The sequence below is a fragment of the Geotrypetes seraphini genome, chromosome 12 (genome assembly GCF_902459505.1).
Source record: "Geotrypetes seraphini chromosome 12, aGeoSer1.1, whole genome shotgun sequence".
NCBI lineage: Eukaryota > Metazoa > Chordata > Amphibia > Gymnophiona > Dermophiidae > Geotrypetes > Geotrypetes seraphini.
Genome location: NC_047095.1, coordinates 31751394 through 31775598, shown reverse-complemented (window position 1 = coordinate 31775598; position 24205 = coordinate 31751394). Strand labels below are relative to the sequence as shown.

General features: G+C 42.5%; 1 protein-coding gene across 2 annotated transcripts in view; it reads left to right on the top strand.

Annotated features, from left to right (window-relative positions):
• Positions 1–24205, top strand: part of SPATA1 (spermatogenesis associated 1) — a 79107-nt gene that overhangs the window by 27552 nt on the left and 27350 nt on the right. Inside the window, exons 4-8 of one of the 2 annotated variants that reach the window (XM_033916695.1) lie at positions 14002–14055; positions 14177–14666; positions 17276–17426; positions 20130–20190; positions 22884–23001. In XM_033916695.1, the coding sequence (XP_033772586.1) occupies positions 14002–14055; positions 14177–14666; positions 17276–17426; positions 20130–20190; positions 22884–23001 (874 nt within the window). Of the gene's footprint in view, positions 1–14001; positions 14056–14176; positions 14667–17272; positions 17427–20129; positions 20191–22883; positions 23002–24205 lie in introns of both variants that reach the window. The other variant, XM_033916694.1, reaches the window with a different exon arrangement.

The following is a 24205-nucleotide window of genomic DNA, read 5'->3' as shown; positions in this document are numbered from 1 at the left end:
CATGGTACAGTATTACTATTTGTTAAAAAGGAAATAATCTTTTGATGTTTTCTGGATTTTTTTTCGTTAGCTTAAACATGGCTTAACTTGCTGTAAATGGGTCAGGTCTCGTAAGATAGGACCAGAGAATCGGGTCTGGGTAAAACCAGGATTTGCAGGATCTCCAGGATCCTCATGGACTTGTATTGAGATCCTGGTAATATTGCAGGATTTCACGAATTTTCCAGGACCCTGGTCCACCTTAACAGCAGACCTCCTCTTTTTTTGATTGCCACAGCTGCTGCTCTGCATTTACTGGAGTCCCCTACACGCCGTCTTCTCCTTCTCTGCATGGGTGCTGCTGTTCCCGGCTTCGGCGAGAGTAGTTCCGCCCCCCCCCGGGCCCCTCGGGCGACTTCGTTGTGTGAAACGAAGTTCGTTGTGGGGAGCACGACAAAAAGTTCGTTGTGCGCAGCGTTCGCTGTGCGAGGCGTCCGTTATGCGAGGCACCACTGTATTGCAAAAGCAGGATTATGGGACCCTTGTACCAAGCTGCGGTAAGCACTAATGTGTGCTTACCACACATTAGTGTTAAAATGGCATACTGTGGAGCATGTAGAAGCTCCCACATTACTTTTGACATGTGCATACATTAGTGGCTCACCAAAAAATAAAATTTATTTTTTCGCTGAGGAAGCATGTCTGGGAGTGGAGCGTGAACATGTCAGCGTTGCTACATTACTGCATGCAAACAGGTCAGCACAGGATTAGTACATGAACTCTGAAAACCTACTAAAGAGATGGTAGTAAGGGTTCAAGCTAATTTTTGTCAGTGAATGTGTGCTAATGGCAACATTAGCATATGGATGAAAGTCAACATAGTAACATAGTAAATGATGGCAGATAAAGACCTGAACGGTCCATCCAGTCTGTCCATTAGTTCTACCCATTAAAAATACATGATTAATTTAACTTGTCTCTTCTTTGATATTCTGGGTCATAGACTAAAGTCCACCTGGTATTGTCCTAGGTTCTAAATGCTGAAGTTGCCGTCCAAGCTCTCTCCAGCCTATCCAACCATCCTGTTTGCAAGATATCTACCATAAAGTCTGGCCAGTAACATCCTCATGTTCCAAGTTAGTGGAGTTCCCATTGATGCCCTCCACAGCCCAATCCTACACCAAATCATCACCTTGCAAGTCTGTCCAGTACCAGCCTTAGCTCTTTAATTTACATTCTTCATTTTCTAATTAGAGATCCTCTGTTTATTTCATGCTTTTTTGAATTCCATCACCATTTTCCTCTCCACCACTTCCCTTGGGAGGGCATTCCAGGCATCCGTGAAAAATAATTTCCTAACATCCAAAATTATGCCCTCTAGTTTTACCATTTTCTCTTCTCTGGAAAAGATTTGGTTCTATATTAATACCTTTCAATTATTTAAACGTCTCTATCATATCTCCCCTGTCCCTCCTCTCCTCCAGATTATACATATTTAGGTCTTCCAGTCTCTTCTCATACTTCTTTTGGTTCAAACCCCTTACCGTTTTCGATGCCTTCCTCTGGACCGCTTCAAGTCTTTATATATCCTTCACCAGATATGGCCTCCAAAACTGAACACAATTCTCCAAGTGCGGCCTCACTAATGACCTATATAGGGGCATCAACACTTCCCTTCTTCTGCTGGTTATTCCTCTTTCTATACAGCCTAGCATCCTTCTGGCTACAGCCACCACCTTATCATACTGTTTAGAAGCCTTTAGACCAGTGGTCTCTAACTCAAACCCTTTGTAGGGCCACATTTTGGATTTGTAGGTACTTGGAGGACTGCAGAAAAAAAATAGTTAATGCCTTATTAAAGAAATGACAATTTTGCATGAGGCAAAACTCTTTTTATAGTCTATAAATCTTTCCTTTATCTATTTTATCTGTTAAAGGAACAATATTTAGTGCAATTCTTAGCTTCCTACCGTGTAATCAGACCCACTGCCAGCCTTGTATCATTGTCAACATGGTGGTGACGTCCAAACTGTACTTTAAATATCTACATGTCACATGTTCTTCAACAGCCAATTAAAGATTGCACCATGCATAGCACGGGAAAGTTTAAATCAGATTAAGGACATCCATTCTACCTCTGCATTCATTCCATTTGGGTACACTGTGTTCAAATCAAAAATCCATTTTTGCTCAGGATAGTTCAAATAACTGTCAAGATTGCCAGCCACCCTCCCACTCTACTTTAACAATGTCAATGACTCGCCATCTGAGATCTGCTATTGTATGTTCTGCCTCATGTTCTGCTATTGTATGTACTGCCTCTTTTTGAGAAGCCCGTTGATCAGGAATCTTTATTGAAAATTATATTTAAGACTTTGAGAAATTAATAGTGAATGTGAAGACCAGATCTATTGCTTATTGGTTATAATAGAGGGCCATAATCAACAAATACGTCTAAATCCGATTTGGACATAGGGCGCTAGTCACCCAAAGGTGGCAGCAGCAAAATGTCTATTCTCGAAAAGTACGTCTAAAATATGTTTTTTCAAAAATCATCTATCTGTATGTCCAGGTGTTTGATCGTCCAGAATGCCACTACGTCTATCTTTAGTTTAGTTTAGTTTTATTTCACATTTGATGGATCGCCTATTTCAAAATTCTAGGCGATGTACATAATATAATAAAGAAACTTTAACCTAATTACAATAAAATCAATTGTGACACACATGAGAGATAGGGAAGGAGGGAAAAGTTACAATGGGGAAGAGGAAAAAAACAAAAAAACCGGGGAAGAACGAGAGGTAGGGTAAAAATTTATTTGATGCATTTCTTGCATATTAGTTTGAGCCAAATCAACCATTTAGAAAAATAAAAATTAGTTAAAGACGTCCATAAGTTAATTTATAGGTCGAAGGCGTCCTTAAATAAATGAGATTTTAAAAGCTTTTTGAATATTAGGATATCACTTTCTATTCTAATATAGTGGGGAAGGGAATTCCACCATTGTGGACCTGCAACAGTAAACATATCTGCTCTTCTCGTTCCAATGATTTTTAAAGATGGCACAGTTAATAAATTTTGATTAGATGAGCGCAAAGATCTTTGGGGTTTGTATGGGATAAGTGATTTTAAAATAAATTGTGGTTCGCTAAATGAGAGGGACTTAAAGATTAAGAACATCAGTTTGTAGAGGATCCTATGGTTAACTGGTAACCAATGCGCGTCTATTAATAATGGGGAGACGTGATCGAATTTTTTTGCATTATAGATTAATTTTATGGCCGTGTTCTGAATGATTTGCAGTCTTCTTTTTTCTTTTTGGCTGATATTTAAGAATAGGGCATTACAGTAGTCGATTTTGGCTATGATAAATGAATGGATTAAGATCTTTAAAGAGGAAGGATAGAGAAATTTGGAAATAGATCTTATCTGTCGAAGTTTGAAGAAACATTGTTTAACGATGGAAGAGATGTGTTCGTGATAGGATAAATTATTATCAAATAGTACTCCGAGAATTTTAACTATGGGTTCCGTGCTGATAGGTATATTATTAATAAGAAACGGTTTTATAAGTGAAATATCTTTTTTCCATTTAAATAGGATGGATTTGGTCTTCTTAATATTCAGAGCTAGTTTGTTTGAGTTCAACCAGTTATGTATTAGTTCTAATTTTTGATTAATAGAGAAGATGTCAGTGTCGCTTTCAGGATCTACAGGATGAATCAATTGAATATCGTCCGCGTATGAAAATGGGATAAAACCTGTTGCTTGACAAATTTCAAGTAGTGGTGATAAAAAAATGTTAAATAGTAGGGGAGACAGAATGGATCCTTGTGGGATTCCAAATGTTGAGGTAAAGGTAGAAGAATCTTCGTTATTAAATCTGACGGAAGAAGTTCGGTTGTTGAAATAGGATTTAAACCATTTTAGGACATTCCCGGTTATTCCTTTTTCTTCAAGTCTATTTAGAAGTAGGTCGTGGTCAATTGTGTCAAAGGCGGCCGAAATGTCTAAAGAAAATAGGATCACAGATCTATGATGGTCTAAGTAGTATTGAATATTAGATGTTAACCCTATTAGAGAGTATTCTGTGTTATGAAACTTTCTAAAACCAGTTTGATGTGGATGTAACGCGTTTGTTTTTTCGAAGAAGTCCGAAAGTTGGTTGAATACTAGTTTTTCTGTAAGTTTGGCAAGAAATGGTATGTTAGCTATCGGATGGTAGTTAGATAACTCATTGATGTTGATTTTGTGATTTTTAATAATAGGAGTAATCGATGTATACTTCCATTGAGGTGGAACTGTAGACGTAATTAAACTGTTTTGGATGATAGACAGTATAAAAGGACCAAAATGTGAATAGAATTTTTTCAAAAAGAATGGTGGAATTAATTCTGATCGAGAACTTTTTATATTCACTTGGGAGAACAGAGATTCAATCTCTTTTAGTACTGGAATTTTAAAGTTTGAACATTTTGCTGTTGGTATGTGGTTTGGTTGATCAGAAATAATAGTATTTTTGGATGTGTTTTGAGTAAAAGAATTGCGTATATTGTTTATCTTGTAGGTGAAGGCATCAGCTAATTCTTGGGCTTTTAGAGAAGATTTGTGCAAAGAGGTTTTTATTTTATTTGTGGGGTCCATAGATTTTAAAATGTTATAAAGAACGGAGGAATTTTTTGCTTTTTCAATTTTTTTAGAGAAGTAAGATTTTTTTGTCAGATTAATTTTGGTTTTATATATTGAAACTGTTTCCCTATATTTTTGTAGGTTATCAGGAGTTTTATACCACATTCTCGACCAAAATTTCATCCAAGTCCCAAATGCCCAGAACAAGACCTTTTGGACGTGGTAGGGGCCAGCATTATGATGGACTGGCCACCCAGATATGACAATAGAGAAGTGGGGCACCTTACAGGACACTGCTGTGAACTTCATATAAAGGGAGCCACATAAACATCTCCCCTCAGCTCCCTTATAGGTCGTGGTGATCCCCCCCAAACCCACTATACAAATAAGAACATAAGAATTGCCACTGCTGGGTCAGACCAGTGGTCCATTGTGCCCTGCAGTCCGCTCATGCGGTGGCCCCTAGATCAAAGACCAGTTCCCTAACTAAGACTAGCCCTACCTGTGTACGTTCCAGTTTAGCAGGAACTTGTCTAACTTTGTCTTGAATCCCTGGAGGGTGTTTTCTCCTATAACAGCCTCAGGAAGAGCGTTCCAGCTTTCCACCACTCTCTGGGTGAACTTCCTTATGTTTGTACAGAATATATCCCTTTTTAACTTTAAAGAGTGCCCTCTTGTTCTCTCTATCTTGGAGAGAATGAACAACCTGTCTTTATCTACTAAGTCTATTCCCTTCATTATCTTGAATGTTTCGATCATGTCCCCTCTCAATCACCTCTTTTCTTCACTTGTTTACAACCCCAATATCCCTTATGGCTGCAGGTGCCACTTATATGGCAGTAGAGTAGGGTTTGGGAGGGTTTTGGGGAGTTCACATGTTCCACCATTGATGTAGTGGTTAGAGTAGCTTACGGGCCTGGGTCCTCCTCTCTATGGTTCACTAACCCATCCACTAGACTACTTAAGCCACCTGTGTGCAGCTCTACTAGGCTTTCCTATACCAGGTGCTGATCCTCCAGAAGCAGGTATGTATGTTTTTATTCTGAGCTTTGTAGGGGTGTGACAGGGTCAGTGAACACAGGGTGTGTGTGTGTGTGTGTATTTGTGGGGAGGTCTTTACTTTGTCCCTGCAGTGGTTATCCGGTCACTTTGGATACCTTTTGGGCACTTATACATGTCTTTCCATTGTCTAAGTCACAACATATAAGTTCCTTCTAGGCAGTCTCGTCAAACCTTCAATTATCCCTGCAGGACGAATAAGTCTAGGTCGGCCCACATCCCGCCCTAACCACTTCTCCAAAAATGCGGCACATCGGTATTCAGGGGCCTAAAAAGTCCCTGGATACTTCTAAAAAGCCATTTTGATTATCAGCACTTGGATGACCTGTCTTTTAGATTGTCCAAGTGCCGACTTGGGCAGGTTTTTAGACGTATTTCAATTTTGATTATGAGCCCCAGAATATACAGGTTACAATTTGCCATAGTTATTCCTTACAATGCAAGTTGTTTCAATACAACTTTTTATCCTAACATGACACATACCGGGATCTCTAGTACCAATATACATTTCTTTGTGATCCTTCGGTCATGGACAGGGGAATTAGGTGAAGAGGTATGTTTTTATTGCTTTCCTAAAGTTGAGGAGTCCTTCAAGGGATCTTATCTATGGGGACTGTTGATTCCAGTGGATTGGTATGAAGTAGGAGTAGAAACGTTGTTTGGTGTTTTGCAGTTGAAGGGCATGACCAGGGAGCGTTTTGAGGTGTATTTTAGAGAATGACACGGTGGCGGTTACCCGCGACTAGCCGCGTTTAGCCGCGGGTAATCCGCCAAAACGGGGAATGAAAAATAGCAGTCACTGTGGGGACGGGGACAAGGCCATTCACCGCCCCGTGGAGCGGTGAATGGTCTTGTCTCCGCAGTCAGGCATCAAGGATCGCGCGGTCCCCGCAGCCCCCGCCCGCCCGATTGATCGTTTAACCAGCTTCCTCTCTCCACCTCACCTTAGTTTGCAGGCTTTCTTTTTCGGTGACCCGCACACACGGCTGCTCAGTATTCAATCTTCTGCTCTGACGCAACCGGAAACATGATGTTGCAGAAGATTGAACTAAATTTGAGCAGCCGCGCATGCACGGCTCTTTGAAAACGTGCGGGTCGCCGAAAAAGAAAGCCTGCAAACTAAGGTGAGGTGGAAAGAGGAAGCTGGTTAAATGATCGAGCGGGCGGGTGGGTGGGGGCTGCGGGGACCGCACGATCCTTGATGCCTCACCTAAGAACAAAACCTAAGTAGAAGATCTGAGCAATCCACTGACACGATAGCTTTAAAAGACAGATTTATGCTACCCAAAAGTACAAGTAGAGGCATTGTGTTCACCATTTATCACACTGAAGTATCGTGAAACAGGTGTATCACAGTAGCAACATCAGCAGAAGGATCCTAAACATGGCTTTATTACAGCAATCTGATCACCAAATATTTAAGTCTCAATTGATTGTTTTGCACAAACAAAATATGTTCTACAAATTCTTTATAGTTAAAGGCAACCTGAACTCCAAAAGCAAAAAGCCCAGAAGTGCTACCCCTACTGGTGATATATTAGTACTACACACGCTGTTCCCTGATCTGATGCTGCTCTAGACAGCCAGAGTGTGATTGTGACTGCATCTCTGGGGAGAGATTTGCAACTGAACAACACAGTCACCTGAGGGGGGGAAGGGTGCAGCAGGGAAGTGTGGCCTTCCACACTGACATGCAGACCACATCACTTTTTAATTAAGTTGTATTTAATTGAGGTATTACAGCAGATATGAAAGAAGGGTGGTAGAAAGGAACAGATGGTAAAGGAAGGAGGGAAGGGCGGTGGTGGAAAGGAATAGAACAGGCATTGAAAGAGAGTAGAGAGGAACAGATCCTGAAGGGAAATGTGGAAGGCAGAGTGGGGAGAAGACGCTGGAAGGGAAGAAGACAGATGCCAGACTATGGGGGAGCGGAGAGAAGAAGATGGGTGCTAGACCAATTGGGGGGGGGGGGGTGTAGGGAGAAGCACAGTAACAGAAAATGGAAGACGCAGAGAGAAGACACAGTGGATGGAAGGAATTGAATGAGAAGATGTGGAAAGCAGAAACCAGACAACAAAGGTAGAAAAAAAATTATATTTATTTATTTATTTTTTGCTTTAGGATAAAGTAGTATATTAGTTGTGTTGATAAAAATTTATAAACAAAGCCCTGCCAGCTGAACATCTCTTTCTCTAGTTCAGCAGCCAGAACTTTGATTTATAAGAAAGGAATAAGCTAAATATTGCAGTACTAAGGCTTATATGGATGCTGCAGGGACGGTGACGGGGCGGTGAATGGGATGGCAGTGGCGGTGACGGGGCGGTGAAAGAGATGGCGGTGACGGTGACAGGGCGGTGAAGGGAACGGCGGTTGCGGGGCGGTGCAGAGGATAGTGGGCCAGGGATGGTGCAGTGACGGGGACAGATTTTTTCCCCGTGTCATTCTCTAGTGTATTTCATCCTGGGAGTGGAGGGACCTGTTTGGTACATACAGAGGAAGCTTGGCCATCATGTAGCCCAGTGCCATGTCTTGCAGGGATTTGAATCAGAATCAGTGAATATTGTGACCGGGCGTGGCCTTAGCTTGGGCCTCACCTGGAGCACACGGGCCTCGGCTGAGCAGTAAGGCGAGGCCTGGAGTAGGTGGAGAGGAATAAATGCAGCCAACACACAGGTGTTTAAAGTGGAAAAAGAAAATGTGCTTTATTGTTTACAAAGTTCAGCATTTATTACAGTTTTATAAGTGTTCTCATCACCTGAGCTCCCCTGGCTCAGGCTATTCACTCTAAGGGTTGTTTTGGGGTTGATTGCAACTGTTTGCATCTGAGCTGATTGAGCTACCCATTCCAGCCCTGGTTTGCCTTGTTCCAACCCTGGGACATGCTGGGACTGGTAGTGCCTGCCTTTTCCCTTTTGTCTGATGCTTAGGGAAGACACTTGGGCTAATTAGTCTACTGACTCCAGCCCTGGTTTGTCTTGCTCCAACCCTGGGGCATTCTGGGACTGGTAGTCCCTGCTCTTTCCCTGTTAGCCTTTTAGGGAGATTAGAACAGGTTTTGACTGACTTATCAGTTTTAGAACTGGTGGGTAAAGGATTCTGCTGGTACTGCAGTGCTCTGAACCTAACTCTGGGGACAGGTATTGCATCTCCTACAGTCCAGTCCGTGTCTCCATCCCCGTTTCATGTGCACTGCAGGGTTTCCTTTACCAGCCCAGGGGTGACACTGTGACAATATAAATGGAAAATGTCTTTGATAGACAAATGAGTATGTTTTATCCCTATGTATATAATTATTTTGTTCTGAGAGGAGTGATAAGCTGAATGCATGTTCCTTTCTCTTATTACCTGTGCTTGATAAATGATCCTGGCAACTATCTGTGCATGTTGCTTCATGAGTAAATATTTGCTCAGGCTTTTTAGTGCTGCCCTTTCACAAAGAGCTGCAGGTTGTTGCTTCAGGGTCTGATTTTCAAAATGACAAAAGGCCTTTTAGGATAACTGTCTTTCTTTTTAGTTTGGAATCATCCCACACCCACCCCAATAAAGGAAGATGGGATGGGCAGACTGGATGGTCCATTTGGCCTTTTTCTGCCATCATGTTTCTATGGTTTGATAAAGTGGTTCGTGTTTCCTGAAACACAATAGCTATTGTGACTTTTTTATTTTTGGCCCCTGCCTGTAAAGCCATCGGAAGGCTGGGTTTTAAGGATAACTAGAATACATAAATGGATAGGGCTGCCAACCCTTTGAGGCCCCCCCCCAGGCACCTACTGTTCCTCTGTCCCACATATCCTGCCCTATCCCACCCCCAACAAATAACTACAGAGGTTTCAGCACCTACAATCCAGGCTGAGGGCAGTGGGGAAGGTTTGAGGTTGCACTCTTCAGTCTCCATTGAGCCACAATCCCCCAATACACATATGCTTCCCCATGGGTTATAAAAGCCAAACAAACTCTGCGTCCACAGAACCCCCTCCCCCAGCCTCCCTCATCACTGGCTGCAGAACAGAGCTAGGCTATCAAGAGGATTCCAGACAGTTAACTCATTGAATTAGCAGCTTAATAATACACTTCTCCCTCGTCATTCGCGGGGGATACGGGCAGAGCCGGACCGTGAATGCCGAAAAACCATGATTATCCGGCTCTGACCCACCCCCACCTCTCTGCCGCCTTCCCGGCCTTACCTGGTGGTCTAGAGGGCTTTCGGGGCAGGAGCGATCTTCCTACACTCCTGCCCCGTGCAGATCGCCATCAGGAAATGGCTGTAGGGAGTTCCCGACGTAGTCTCAAGAGACTATGGGAACTCCCAGCAGCCATTTCCTCATGGCGATCTGCACGGGGCAGGAGCATAGGAAGATCGCTCCTGCCCCGAAAACCCACTAGACCACCAGGTAAGGCCGGAAAGGCGGCTGGGAGGGAAAAAAAGATGGATATTTTTCACATGAAGACTGGTTTTTTTATTTTCCCCCTCCCCAGAAAAAAATCGCGATTATATGAAACCGCGAGTGCAGGAACCGCGAATGGGGAGGGGGAAGTGTATCATCGGACTGGATTCAGCAGTTCCTCAAACAAGCTTGCTTTATTTTAACTTAAAATAAAGAAGTTGTTTTCTTAATAAACCCAATAAAGCTTTTGAACTGAAAAAAAAGAAGTAAATGGACTCACAGTTCTTTAGATTTTTGTGCTCTCTTCTGAATCAAGAATATCCCAAGGGCTGGGGAACTGGGAGTATATTTTCACTACTCAGAGAAGTTGGCGATACATTAAACTTAACAACACCAGATTAATTAGAAGCTGGCATAGTCCTGCTCCACCGCGTGCTCTCTGTACTCACACAGAATCAGAAAGAAGGGTGTGCTATAGTTACAGGCTGCAGCTAGGGTTACCAGATTTTCCAAACAGAAAATCCGGACCCATGGCCCTGCCCCCAGGCCCACCCTGTTCTGGCTGGTCACACCCCATTCTGCCCCCAGGCCTACCCCACATCCTGCCCTCCTCGACCTGCATGAGAAACGAGCGACGTCGGATGGCATTTGCGCATGCGCTGGTGTGACATGATGACATCATGCGCATGCACATGATGTCACCACGTTGCATCCACGCATGCGTGAATGCCATCCCAAATTCGCATGTTGCCAGAAGCTTTTCAAAACCCGGACAAAGTGCCGGGTTTTTGAAAAGCCATCCAGGTCCTCAGACATGTCCTCAAAAGGAAGACATATCCGGGGAAATCTGGACATCTGGTAACCCTAGCTGCAGCAAAGCCTCCTGGGAGCAGCCAAGCACTCTGGGAGCTTGAATTCATTACACAGTCTGTTCACATGTGTAAGATAAGCCCTCTGCATTGCAGCTTTGGATGCTAAGAGCCAGGGGCACTATTCACTAAGCCTTCAATAAGATCCATTTTCTGCATCTTAAAATAGTTCTTCTGATCCCATAACTATGGGATCATAACAATATTTCCCCATGAAATTCTCCTTTACAAAGAAATTTCTAGAGCGGAGGAGTGGTCTAATGGTTATAACATCTAACACAAGGAGCAGCAGTGGGAATCAAACTCACAATCTGAGCTCCCAACTGAGCACTCCTCTCCCCATTTTCCCTCTCATATTCATGTACATCAGTGCGTAAATGCTCCCCTCATTTTAGCTTAGACACGATTTTACTTTTTATATTTTATAGTTAACCTTTTAGATACCTGTATGATAAACGGTATATCAAAAATAAAAAAAAAACTTGAAACTGGAGGGATTAGGTGAGGTTGCCCTCTTAAACCCCAGTGTTTTTTGTCCCCCCCCCCAAAAAAAAAATAAAAAGAACAAGCTGGCAAGGGATATGGTCTCCAAGACAGTTTATACGAGATAAATATATGTGTGCTGGCACAAACACATTTATGTTGCTATTTGTATATGTGCCAGAACATGCCCATTTTATGTGCTGGTTTTCAACCCGTTGAGATTTTCTCCATTTTTCTTTACTAAAATATATGCTTTTGCCATACACGATGCATAAAAGTCCATTTCTCCTGTATTTTAGAAGCCTCTTTGTCAGCAGATTCTGTTCTAAAAAAGTAATGAAACTTGAGAAGTTCTGACCTGGTTATCTCAATTCCAACTTCAACCAAGGAAAGGGAAGCAGCAAACTCTGCACCAAATCATGAAGGAACACATAAAGGAGTAGAGAAGACCAGACCGACAAGTTTGAAAAGTCACTTTAATGACAACCATGCATGAAAAACAGACTCAATATAGACCGTGTTTCAACGAAAAGGCTTGCACCAGGAGTCCTCAGAAAGAATCCACTTGATAAATGGTCAAAACCTAGTACAAAGAAGAGCTTGTGCAGCACTACGGTTGAGCTGCTTGGATGCTACACAGCTCTTTGTACTAGGCTTTGACTATTTATCAAGTGGATTGTTTCTGAGGACTCCTGATGCAGACTTTTTAGCTGAAACACAGTCTGTGTCGAGTCCGTTTTTCTTGCGTGGTTGCATTAATCAATGTGATTTTTCAAGCTTGACGTCTGATCTTCTCTGCTCTTTTTTGTCTTCCTTCTCAATTCCAGTTTCTACATCCTTTCTAAAAAGTAGCTGTTAATGTCTTAGGGCCCCTTTTACAAAGCCGTAGTAGTGATTCTTCCACAGTAGATGCACTGAAGCCCATTTAATTCCTATGGGTTTTGATGCATTTGCCACGGGAGAATTGCTACCGCAGCTTTGTACAAGGGGGCCATTTGTTTGGGGAATTTTTCAATGATTGGACCAATTAACATGAATTATTGATTAAGGGCTCATTAACTAATTAGTGTGCATGCAGATCTGGGATCTGTGCCCAAATTTTGATGGCCTCAATAAAATCTAGGAGATACTGTCTGGAAGCAGCTTATGTGGCAGAGCTCTGATGTAGCTCTACTTGCTGGTAGATGGGTATAGCCCACAAGTCTCTGGATTGATCTGTAGGATTAGTGGAAAGAAAATTATCAGTTAAGAACTAATTTTTCTATTGATCTTTCTCTCCATGGTGACACAGGAGGACATCAATGGTACTATTCTTAATGCCAGCTTCAAATGATGCATGTCTTGCATCTATGAAACAAACTTGGTTTTTTTTGTTACATCGTTCTTTTTGGACCCCAGTTAGACTAAATAAGTTAGATAATTCTAGATGTAATAGGTGCTGGCACTGTTATCTAGACATAGGAACATTAGATCATTTACTGTTTTATTGCCCTAAGATATTGATTTTTTGGAGATCAATTTGGGGACATATTAATAATATTTTAGAATCTGAGATTCCTTTAACTTATGAAGTAATAATTTGTGGTACAATTTTGCACATCAAAGATCCCCTAGATAAATATAAAAGACGTTTCTTTTTAATTATGACAAGTACAGCTATACAATTGATTACACGGAACTGGAAAAACTGGGATCATCTCAACTTTACATTCTGGTGGGCAGGTTTATGTCTAATCTATAAATATGAGAAAATGAGTGCTGATCTGTTAGGGAATATTAAAAACTTTAAATTAATTTGGTGCCCATTGACGTCTTTTGTAGAATTATTGTAGTTATGATTTTTTTTCTTAGATAAAATGCACATCCAGGGAGGGTGGAGGGCGGGAGGAATATAAGGTTTTTAATCATTTATTTTAAGGATGGTAATTGGGGTGAAGGGGGTATTTTTGAGGATTGATAATAAGTCTGAATGGTTATATAGTTGTAACTTATGTTTAACATATGTATAGTATATATCTGAAACTGAAATTTATAGTTACTTTAATGATAAGGATTAGGTTGGGTGGGGGGAAGGTATTGATTTCTATGAATCTTGTAAAATTTTTAAGTGATGTCTAAGGCGTAAAATGTTTAATTTACTCTATTGTCACTTATTGAAAGTGTTTAATAAATATGCAGATGTTACTGATTAGGGGGAAGAGGGGATACATTTTGATATGGATTTTAACAAAATATTAAGTGTTGTATCTAAGTTTAAAATGTTATATATGCTGATACACTTATTGTAAGTTTTTAAAAAATGAATAAAGAATTTGGAAAAAAAAAATGATGCATGTCTAGAAAATGTCACCCTTTGGAAAGAAGAATCACACCATTTCTTCTGGAACAAACAGGCTGGAAATGTCCTGGGGCAGGAGTGAGTCCTGTGGGACACATCATGAAAAGATGATGGAAGGTGTTACAGATTTCCACTCTTTCCCCACTAGCCCCTGCTGTTGTAATCATAGATACAGTAAATGCCATCTCTGAGTACATTAAGGAACATAAAATATGTTACAAATTGTGTGATGTGCTCATTGCAATTTTTATGCTCCTAGGTGAAGGCACAGCAAGAACAAGAACTGAAACTCAAGTCATTTGCTCCACCATATGTATGTATTGTGATGTAGAAAGTGCACTATTTATTTATTTTTGCCTAATATCAAATTTACAGAATTTGAACAGGTTTGTAAAAAACAAATGTAAATTTTAATCAGCTTTCTTTTGTTTTAGGCTCTGCAACCAGAAATATATTTGCTACTCGGAGTGGAGCATGAGGGGAGTATTTATGCATCTTCTCTCACTGCAGAGACACAGCGTTATAATTCAGAATATGCTAGATTCTACACATCTGTCAGACCAGGAAGTCTGAATCCTCCAAGACAGGAATCTGGAAGAAATACTGTGCTTACTCCAAGTCGCAAAAAAATTCCTTTCGGACAAGACGAGGAAGAAGAGAAAGAGATTGTTGGAATTCTGAATGGAAGACAAAATTGTGGATTTGACCATATTAAAGAAGTCCAGAAAACTCGCAGTCTGCAAAGAGAGAATCTGGGACAATACCAGATTAAAGATGCCCAGAAAATGCCTAATCCACTCTCGAACAATTCAGAACAGGACCAGTCCAAGGAGGCCCAGAAAACTCTTAGTCCACAGAAGAAGAATCCAGGACGGGACCAGACCAAGGAGGCCCAGGAAACTCAATGTGCATTCAGGAAAAAAAGTACTGTTTATTTTGACTCCTTTTTTGAGCACCTTTTTATAATAGAAACATAGAATGATGACAGCAGATAAAGGCCAAATGGTCCATCTAGTCTGCCCATCCATAGTAACCATTATCTCTTTCTCCGAGAGATCCCTATGAGAAAAAAATGTTATGGTCCAGGTTGTTTTAATTTTTGGTTCTAATCTATGATATCTAAATTCTCTGAAGACAGGCTATTTTCCTTTCTTATTCTAATGCATAGTATAAAATGGAACACCAGTCGGAGAAAATCAAGAGCGACTTTCTCCCATAGCACTGACTTTTTAATTGTAACCTTTAGGTAATGTTTCAGAAGAGCTAACTTTAAAATTGATTGTATAGAAATTCTCACTCACAGGTCTATAGTACTGTCTTTTTGGCAGTAAAAATAAGTTGTTCACCCCATATAGAGGAAAAGGAATGGGATTTTATATACCGCCTCTCTATGGTTGCAATCAAAGCGGTGTAATATCTACAGGTTCTTATTTTGTTCCTGTGGCAATGCAGGGTTAAGTGACTTACTTAGAGTCACAAGGAACTGCACTGGGAATCAAACCCAATTCCCTTGGATCTTAGTAGAGAATGACACGGAGACAAAATTTTCCCCGTTCCCGCGAGAACTCATTTTCCTGTCCTGTTCAGTTCTTTTCCTGTCCCTGCCCCATTCCTACAAGCTCCGTCCTCATCTGCACAAGACTCAAACACTTTAAGATCATGTGTGTTCGAGGCTTGTGCGGTTTAGGCAGAGCTTACAGGAATGGGACAGGGACAGTGACAAAACTCACTGGGACAGGATGGGGAAATTGAGTTCCTGCGGGGACAGGGATAAATTTGTCCCTGTGTCATTCTCTAGTTCTTAGGCTGCTGCATTAACCACTAGGCTACTCCTCCACATCAATCCTCCTTTACTGGAAGTTGTACATAGAGAGATAAGAAAGTTTCTGCCTGCTTGTATGTGAAGCTTCTACTGGATACAGGCTCCTGGTGTGCCTCCTACCACCTCCAGCTCCATGCTTCCCTGATTTGCCCAGCAGGAAAAAGGAGCTGTTAGTTTCTTAGCATTATAAAAGAGAAGGGAGAAGGGGGAGGTTTGTACTATAGCTACCTAGTATAACTTTCTTTTAAATTAGAAGCGAATGCAACTACTGTGTTTTCCCAAAAATAAGACACTCGTATTAGTTTTGGGCTCAAAAAAGGCACTAGGTCTTATTTTCGGGGTAGGTCTTATTTTTTTTTCCATGTACAATGATCATCTCTCCCTTCCTCTCCTTTACCCCAATTCTTCCTCTTTTCTTTCAATCCCCCACATGTGCAGCATCTTTCCTCTCCTCTCACCCATCCCCTTGTGCAATATCTTTATATCTCTCCCTCCCTACCATCCCCCTGTGCAGCAGAACCCTTGCAGCTTCTATCCCTCCCTCCCCTTGTGCAGCAAAACCCTTGCAGCTTCTATCCCTCCTATCCCTTGTGCAGCAGAACCCTTTCAGTTTCTATCCCTCCCTTCCTCCCATCCCCCCGTGCAGCATCTTTCTATCCCTCCCATCCCCTGCTGCTCCCCCCACCCCCACTGACCCTTTCATCTCTCCCTCCCATCCGAACCTCGACCGCGAGACCGAAATACCTGGTAACAAAAGGCAGCATCGGCATCACAGGCTGCAGCACAGCCTTCTCCCACCCGGGCGTTCCTCTGCCGCATCACTGATGATGTCATCAACAATGTAGCACACGGAACGCCAGGCATGTGAAGGCCTTGATGCAGCCTGTGCTGCCATTGCTGCCGTTTGTTACCAGGTGTTTCAGTCTCGCAGTCATGGTTCGAGAGAGATGGAAGGGTCAGCAGGGGGGAGGGGTGGGACAGGGAGACACGGGGGAGGGGGGACAGGGAGAAGCGTTGCTGCCGGCAACTAGATCTTATTGTTGGGGGTAGGGCTTATATTAAAACCTACCCCAAAAATCAGGCTAGGACTTATTTTTGGGGTAGGTCTTATTTTCGGGGAAACATGGTAGATCTGTTTCATTATCCAGACCCAGATCTAGTGCACATCTAGGAAAACATGGACATGTCCTCTTGTTAGAGGACTGTCCGGGTGCCTGGAAGGATTTCTAAAACTCGACAGTTTGTCTAGGTTTTGGAAGGCCCCGACCTCAGGGCTGTATCTAGAGGGCGGGGAAGTCGATGTGATGCGTGTGATATCATCATGCTGACATACATGCATATGCACATGCAGCCCAAGCTTGGGTGGGTTTGTGTGAGGTGGGGGGGGGGCGGAACGGGGCAGAGCTAGAAGTAGAATGGAGTGGGAGCAGGTGTCCTCTTTTTTCATACACCCTAAGTGTACAACACTGAAAATTTAGACTTCAGGTGTCACAGTGGGGGGCAGGATATTTACAGCAGCTCCATATACCTTCCCACCCTTCATCTCCCAAATATATACACCATTGGTCCTGGGAAGCAGCTTGGAAAGATTTGTGGCCTAGATTTCAACATACATTTCTATCATGGAATAATGTGGATTCTGCTTTTTGATTAACCATTTGTTATACTACTTGTATTCTGAATCATGAATTTTGCTGTGGTTACCCAGAAGAGGTTCCAGCTGTGGTGAGCAGAAGTACAACCGAGAGTAGCAATCTAAAAGATGCCAAAACCCCCAGTGGAAGAAATTCTACTGGGGATTCTGGAATTCCCGAATCACTGGAGGACAGAGATCTGGAATACTCATCCTGCAAAAAGGACAGGTAATGGTAACTGATATTCATGGTAACCTTTTGTTTATGTTTATATTTAATTTGAATTTAGTTTAATCAGTCGTTATAACTCATTTACACCTGGAAGAGTTTAAGGTAGGGAACATCAAAGCATATGTCATAATATAAACTGATATAACACATCACAATACAAACTATCACAGCATATCTAATTGCTACAGAATCCAATACATTATAATTCATCTGCTGACCAAATAGACAGTAAGCCCAAATTAAATCCCCAGTCCCTCCAATAACATTTAATAACTTAAACAACAAAACCCCATAATTCCTTTGCTATGTGAATACAAACTATATTAAATTCCCCAACTTCTCATCCACCCATGGTCATCCCATAATATAATGTAAAGTTACAGAGTAATACTTTTAAAACCAATAGGAGAAAATATTTTTTCACATAGAGAGTAGTTAAGGTTCCCTGTCGCAGCTGCTCAGCTGATCGTGACAGGGGGATTCCCTTTAAGTATGCACTCACTTGGCAAACATTCAAATTCTCCCGTGTTGTACTGAAAAACTGGACTCTCACATTTATTAATCAAACGAGCCTCAGACCTTCCAGCAGGACATCAAGTCCAAGCCAGATTGTATACAGCCAAACAGGCTTAAAGTCTGATAATCATTGGCTCCTCTTGCATTCAGGGGGGCACAATAAAAAACTCAACATCAAATTTGAGAAAAACCTGTGCTCCTAACCTGAAGGCAGAGACAACAACTTACGGCATTCAGTACAAACAGCAGTGAATTGGACTTAGTTGTAGAAATCAAAAATTGTACTTAGCTTTTAACACACTAATTTCCACTGTTTGTTTTGTGAGCACGTTGCAGTTGCAGGAAGCAAGTAAACTTCACACCTTATCATCAAAGGGAAGCTGCAGTAGTCCACAAAATAGTGATTATAATATAAGTCCAAGATCAACATCCAAGATCACCCTTCTTCAACAAGAGCCTTGCTTCGCCAAAAGCTGCTGCATCAGGAAAAAAGGGCATACATCGCTGCAGACGAAAAGTTTCTCCAACTATGACGCAAGGGTTGAGTCATGGGTGCCAGTTAGTGGTTAGATGAGGTTAGGCTTCTGTCTATTAGGGCAGAAGTGATTCTGTATATGATGCTGGTGTGCGATTCTCAACTGCTTCTTAGGCGGTTGCTGAGACTGATGTCCTATACAGAACCTCCCCGTAATTCTCTCTTCAGCCCCTAGTCTGGCATTGCTCCCTCTCCTTTCTCCCTATATTTTTACTGTCCTCCCAGGATTCCTTGAATTATTGTAACCAACCCTCATATTCTACCCATAGGTTTCAGTTTGTTTTATGTTGTATATGTTTATTATTTATTGTTATTTCCCCCCCCCTTTATTTTTTTATTGTAAATTGATTAGATTTAAAATTTTCATTTTTCAATTTGAACTATATCAAATAAATTAAACTAAATTAAACTTCCTCTGCGTCACACTGTCAGGAAATTGGAGGTGGGACATAGCAGAGGGAAGACCCAGGGCTGGCCGAAAGCAGCCTGCTCGGCACGCTGTTGCTATTGGCAAGCAAGGTAATGTTTAGAGGGCTGTGGGGGAAGGAGGAGAGAGGGAGCAATACTGAACTAGGGGCTGAAGAGAAATATTCTACCGAGAGAGGAGGTGGAAGAAAGCTTTGGACCACATGAAGCATTGGCAGTGAGTTCAGTGGTCAGGGATGTAAGCACCCTGTATCTCTGGTGCTCAGGGTTACAACTTCACCTCATCCACTGATTGATCCAGCCCTTCGCCTACCCCACAGTTTCAGAAATCCCATTCTCCTTAAGGAGCTTCCTCAGGAGTGATTGGGGGGGGCTGGGCTTTTATCTTCATTATTTGGGGATACAGATGTTGCTGTCCTTTGCCTTAGTGAGATTAGAGTAGCCCCAAGCAATGCTCCCAACTATCAATGATTACTGTAGGTTTAAATTTAAAAAAAATTACTGCTACTACTAATACTACTAATCATTTCTATAGCACTACTAGATGTATGCAGCACTGTAAACATTATATGCAGGGATTTTCTTTGTCCCTAATTTTCCAGCATAAACATTAGCACCAACCATAACAAGACCTTTTCTCTTATACATTATAATCATGTTTAAACCATATTTTTCCTAACTCCCTCCCATAACCTCCCACTCCTTCCCCTCTCCTTACAGCCCCATCTCATTCTTCCCTCTCCTGCTTCCACCATGCCCAGTACTTTAATATTAACTTCCTTTGCGTGCCCCTTCTTAAAAACTGTCAATTTGTTCAAGCTATCCAGCCTGTCACAAAGCCCCCCATTTCTCCTCTAATGGACATCAAGTAATATTTCAGAAATTCACCTTTCTTCTTCCCAATACCTCTCTCATACTGACGCAATAAAAGCTATTTAGGGTTTCTGGGGATCTGCTTCTCAATAACTTCCTCTTAGTATCTCCTCACCTCTGGGCACCCCACCCGCTCACCCGCACTTTCTCCAGAAGGTGTGATGTTTCCTATGTTGTAATTTTTATGTAGTACTATTTATTCTGATTTTAAACCATTTTGGGTTGAACTGTGTTTAGGAAAAGTAGGTAGAATGTTTTCAGATTTCATTCCTATGCACCAAATTTGGAGTATAAACAAAGAAACATAACATAAAATTACTCTGGGGTTGTTTTTTTTTTTTTTCCTTTAGTCAGGAGCAGCCTGGAAATGGATACCTTGGAATTGAACTTCTGATGCAGCAAGAGAAACAGGTAGACTTAAAGAATCATTGGAAATCCTGATTCTTGCTTGCCAGTCTTGCTTGCCAGTTGAGATGGAAATTGCATAATCTGTGGTCTGACCATAGGGAATCTATCCAGGTGGCTAGTTCCCAAAGAATCTTGGGGTGGACTTGTTCTTTGAAGGAGAAGGTTACTAGATCTAATTGGTGACCTTTATGATGGGTTATTTCAGGGGTCGGTATGAAAAAGTCTAGAGAGGTGATGAGGGATAGTAAGTCTATTGTTTCATTCTTTGTTGTGTTTCTTTTCTTAAGCTGTGATGATGTAACTTTATCCTTCTATCCTTCTCGTTTCGTGTATGTCTCAATAGTGTTAGTTTTAAGTTATTGTGATTACTTATGTAAACCTGTTTTATGAAGTTGTAAATCGCTTAGTAACTGGAATAAGCGATTCATCAAATATAAATAAAAACCTGAAAACCTTTTGTGCCACTCTGCTCAACCTGTTCTAGGTGAATGTTCAGATCCCCAATCAGTAGGTTGTAGGGACCTGTAATTGAGTTAGTGAGGAGGAATTCTAAGAAGTAGTCTTTAGCAGTGGGCCATTTCTTAGGAGGGATGTAGAATAGAGAGAATTAAGCCATCTTCTAGTTGGTCTGATTGGAGTTTGCAAGAAAGAATTTCGAGATCTGTTGAGGATTTCGAGGCTAAGATGGTGGACTTGAATGACTCTTTTAATATGATGGCTAGTCCTCCTCCTCTTCCCCTGGTTCTGGGTAGAGACTTAATTTTAAACCCGGGTGGAAGACACTCATGAATTATGATATCGTGTCGGAGATCAGCCACGTTTCAGTTAGGAGGACAAAGTCGGGGTTGGTCTCTTCTAGCCAGTCTTTAACCAGCTGAGTTTTGTTCCTGATAGATCGGATGTTTAAGTAGAAACCTTGAACCTTTTTGTACAGAGGGGTTTCAACGGGAACAGAGAGGGAGATTTTCCTTAAGGATCGGTGTTTTTTACTGTGAGGTTTCTTTGGTTTGCTTGAGGGGGGAACAACCGGGATTTGGAAAGGGCCCGTTCAGAACAATAAAAAATGAAGCGTTGGATAGGCCTATGGGGGTCTGGGTTGGTAAGGCGAGGTCTTATGAGGATTGGAATCTGGGAGGTGAGAAGAGCCTCAGTTAGCCAGCTTTTGTAATAGGCCCAGTAGAACATGAGGAATAATGTGAGGTAGTTGTGCATAGGAGCCATCATGCAGTGAGAGATGCTATGGGGTTTAGGATAATTTTGACTAGAGTAGATAGTAGAATAACAATGCAAAGTACTTATCAGTTTGTTCGATGGGTTGTTCAGCTTGGTTTGGAGTAGTCCTTTAATGCATGAACTGATACACAAACCACACCAATATGATTCAACCCTTTATAGACTGGGAGACTTCCTTCAAAATTACGAGAATTGGAGGTGCTTCCAGCTATCTTATGCTACTTTGCAAAACCTGTTGGAAACCAGTTCCAGGGGATTGCTTGATTTTTCCCAGGTTGGATTATTGCAATTCTCTATTTCTGGGATTAACTACAGGTATTAATGAATTCGGCAGCTAGACTGATCAGTGTTGCTACGAGGACAGCACACATTACCCCCAATCTGAAACTTACCTATCCAACAATGGGTTCAGTCCAAAGTGTTATCTCTGGTTTACCAGATTTGGTATCAATCAGCCCCTTACTGGTTTCAGTTTCTCTGGGAGGTTTGAAGGCCAAACAGAGCTCTAAGATTAGGGGTTGGAGAGGTGTTGGATGGAGTAGGCACCAACGATCGATGGAAGGGCACTCAGAGTGGACCCTCGTCCAGCAGCCGGGGTACTGTCTTGGCAGGCCGCTGGTGTTGGTGGGAACAGGCAGGAGGGTAGGAACTGATGGTCGGCTCTGGGAGCTGTGGTTGGAAGGATTCTCGGCCGCTTCTGGGGGCGAGGCACGCTCAAGCACCTAGCCCAGGAGGAGGAGAGGAGGCTTGAGAAGTTCAGAATGGAGGGGTTCGGTGCAGGTCATTGGTGTCCTCGAGTGGCTACTTGAGAGGGTGAGGCTATTCACAGTCAGTGGCTGTGCGGACAGCAGCGGACTGTCGGTTTCCTGGCAGTCACTTCACAAAGGCACGCGCCTTTGTCGTGCGCCTTCATCGGCGCGCCGAACAGCTGCGCGCCGTTGGCGCTGTTGAAATCTAAGTAGAAGTCTCTGCTGGTTCGGGGGAGGGGCGGAGCAGTGGTCCCACACTCCGCTCCCCTGGAGAAGGCCCCGAAGTCACCTGCTGCCCGCGGGTATCGGTACAGGGGGAGAAGAGATGGTTTCCCGAGAGTCGCTGTTGCAATCTAGGTAGAAGTCCCCTGCTGGTTCGGGGGAGGGGCGGAGCAGTGGTCCCAAGCTCCGCTCCCCTGGAGAAGGCCCGGAAGTCACCTACTGCCCACGGGTATCGGTGCAGGGGGAGAAGAGATGGTTTCCTGAGAGTTGCTGTGAATAGGTGTTCCCCTTGAATCAATGGGGCTCACTGTTGTAAAAATAATTTCTCTATAACATCATGTAACAAGTTTGGGCTAATGACACTGATTTGTTTTTTTGCGCTTCAAATTTTTAAATATTTCAGCCTTATAGAACTGGATGTTTCTAGTAGTATAAGTGACAGACTTGCATGGCAAATAAGTGGCATAATTTTTATCCTGTACTTATTTGCAGTTGGATGAAAGAGAACAAACCCTTGTTGTGCAGCCTGCTTCCTATCTCTCTCCCCATGCTCTTCCGCTGCTGGCGCTTTCTACTAGTGAAATCCAATTTTCCACATTCCAGACAGAAAGTATGTATCTAAGTGTCAAAGAAGCACACAGTGTAGAGCGAATGGTACATCTATGGCTGCATGCAACCTTTCTCAATTCTGCCAGCCAAAGGAAAGCTGATAGTGATTTTTAAGGCACAACCAAGCTACCATGGACTTTGCTGTTTGGCTTCGCAAAAATAGAGAAATGAAGATTTTTTTTTTCTACTTGTAACATTTACAATGATCTTACCTAGCAAACAGCTACCTTGGTAGAAAATGGAGACTTAATGTTCTGCTGACAGTTTGAGTAAATACATCTTACCCTAGCCAACCCAGTAGAGTGGAGGTGATGCTAACATACCACTGGGAAATTCCTGGATGACCTGGGAAATTCTTTAGGTTTTGCAAAGAGCTGTCTTGCAATACCAGGATTCTACAAGATTGTGGATTTGATTATGACAAGCATCATGCTTCCCAAGGGCCAGAGAAGTACAGATTTTCTGCCTGAAATTCTGGCCCAGATGCACTAAAGTCAGCGATCATCGCTAATGCTGTTTAAAAGCTTTAGCAACGATTGCATTTGCTGACCTGATGCAGAAAATGACTCACCGCCTGGTTTTCCACACGATCACTCATTCCCTAATCCAACCATGCAAATAAGCCAATTAATATTAAAATGCCATGTAAACTAGTAGAGCGATTGATGCTCAAACATGGCTTCCCAATTCACAAAAAAAAGGTGATCGCTTTTAACAATCTGAAAAGTGACTGGTCAAGACGACACCTGTCTGACCATTTTTTTAAATGGGCACAGATGCTGTGCATGTTATAAATGCACAATATCTGCCCCATTAGAAAAAAAAATTAAAAAGCATCCTCTCCCCGCCGATGTTGGCCCTCCCCGCCGAACCTGCTGCACCGTGAACTACCCCCCCTTCACACCAGCGAAAACGACAGGAGGAATGCTCACTTCCTCCTGCCATGCCGAACCCCACTCCCCCCCCGGCAAAAGAAAATTGGCAGGAGAGATGCACATTAACTCCTGCCATGGTGATTCCTCGCTCCCCCCTTGGCTTTGAAATGGCAGGAGGGAAGCCCATTTCTTCTGCCACAGAAGGCCTCCTCCCACGCCAGGCACCCCCCAGATATCCCCTACCCTCCTCCTTTCCCCCCCCCAAAAAAGGCAGGAGGGATGCCCAATCCTTCCTGCCAATGGAGGTCCCCAGAAACACTACCCCCACCC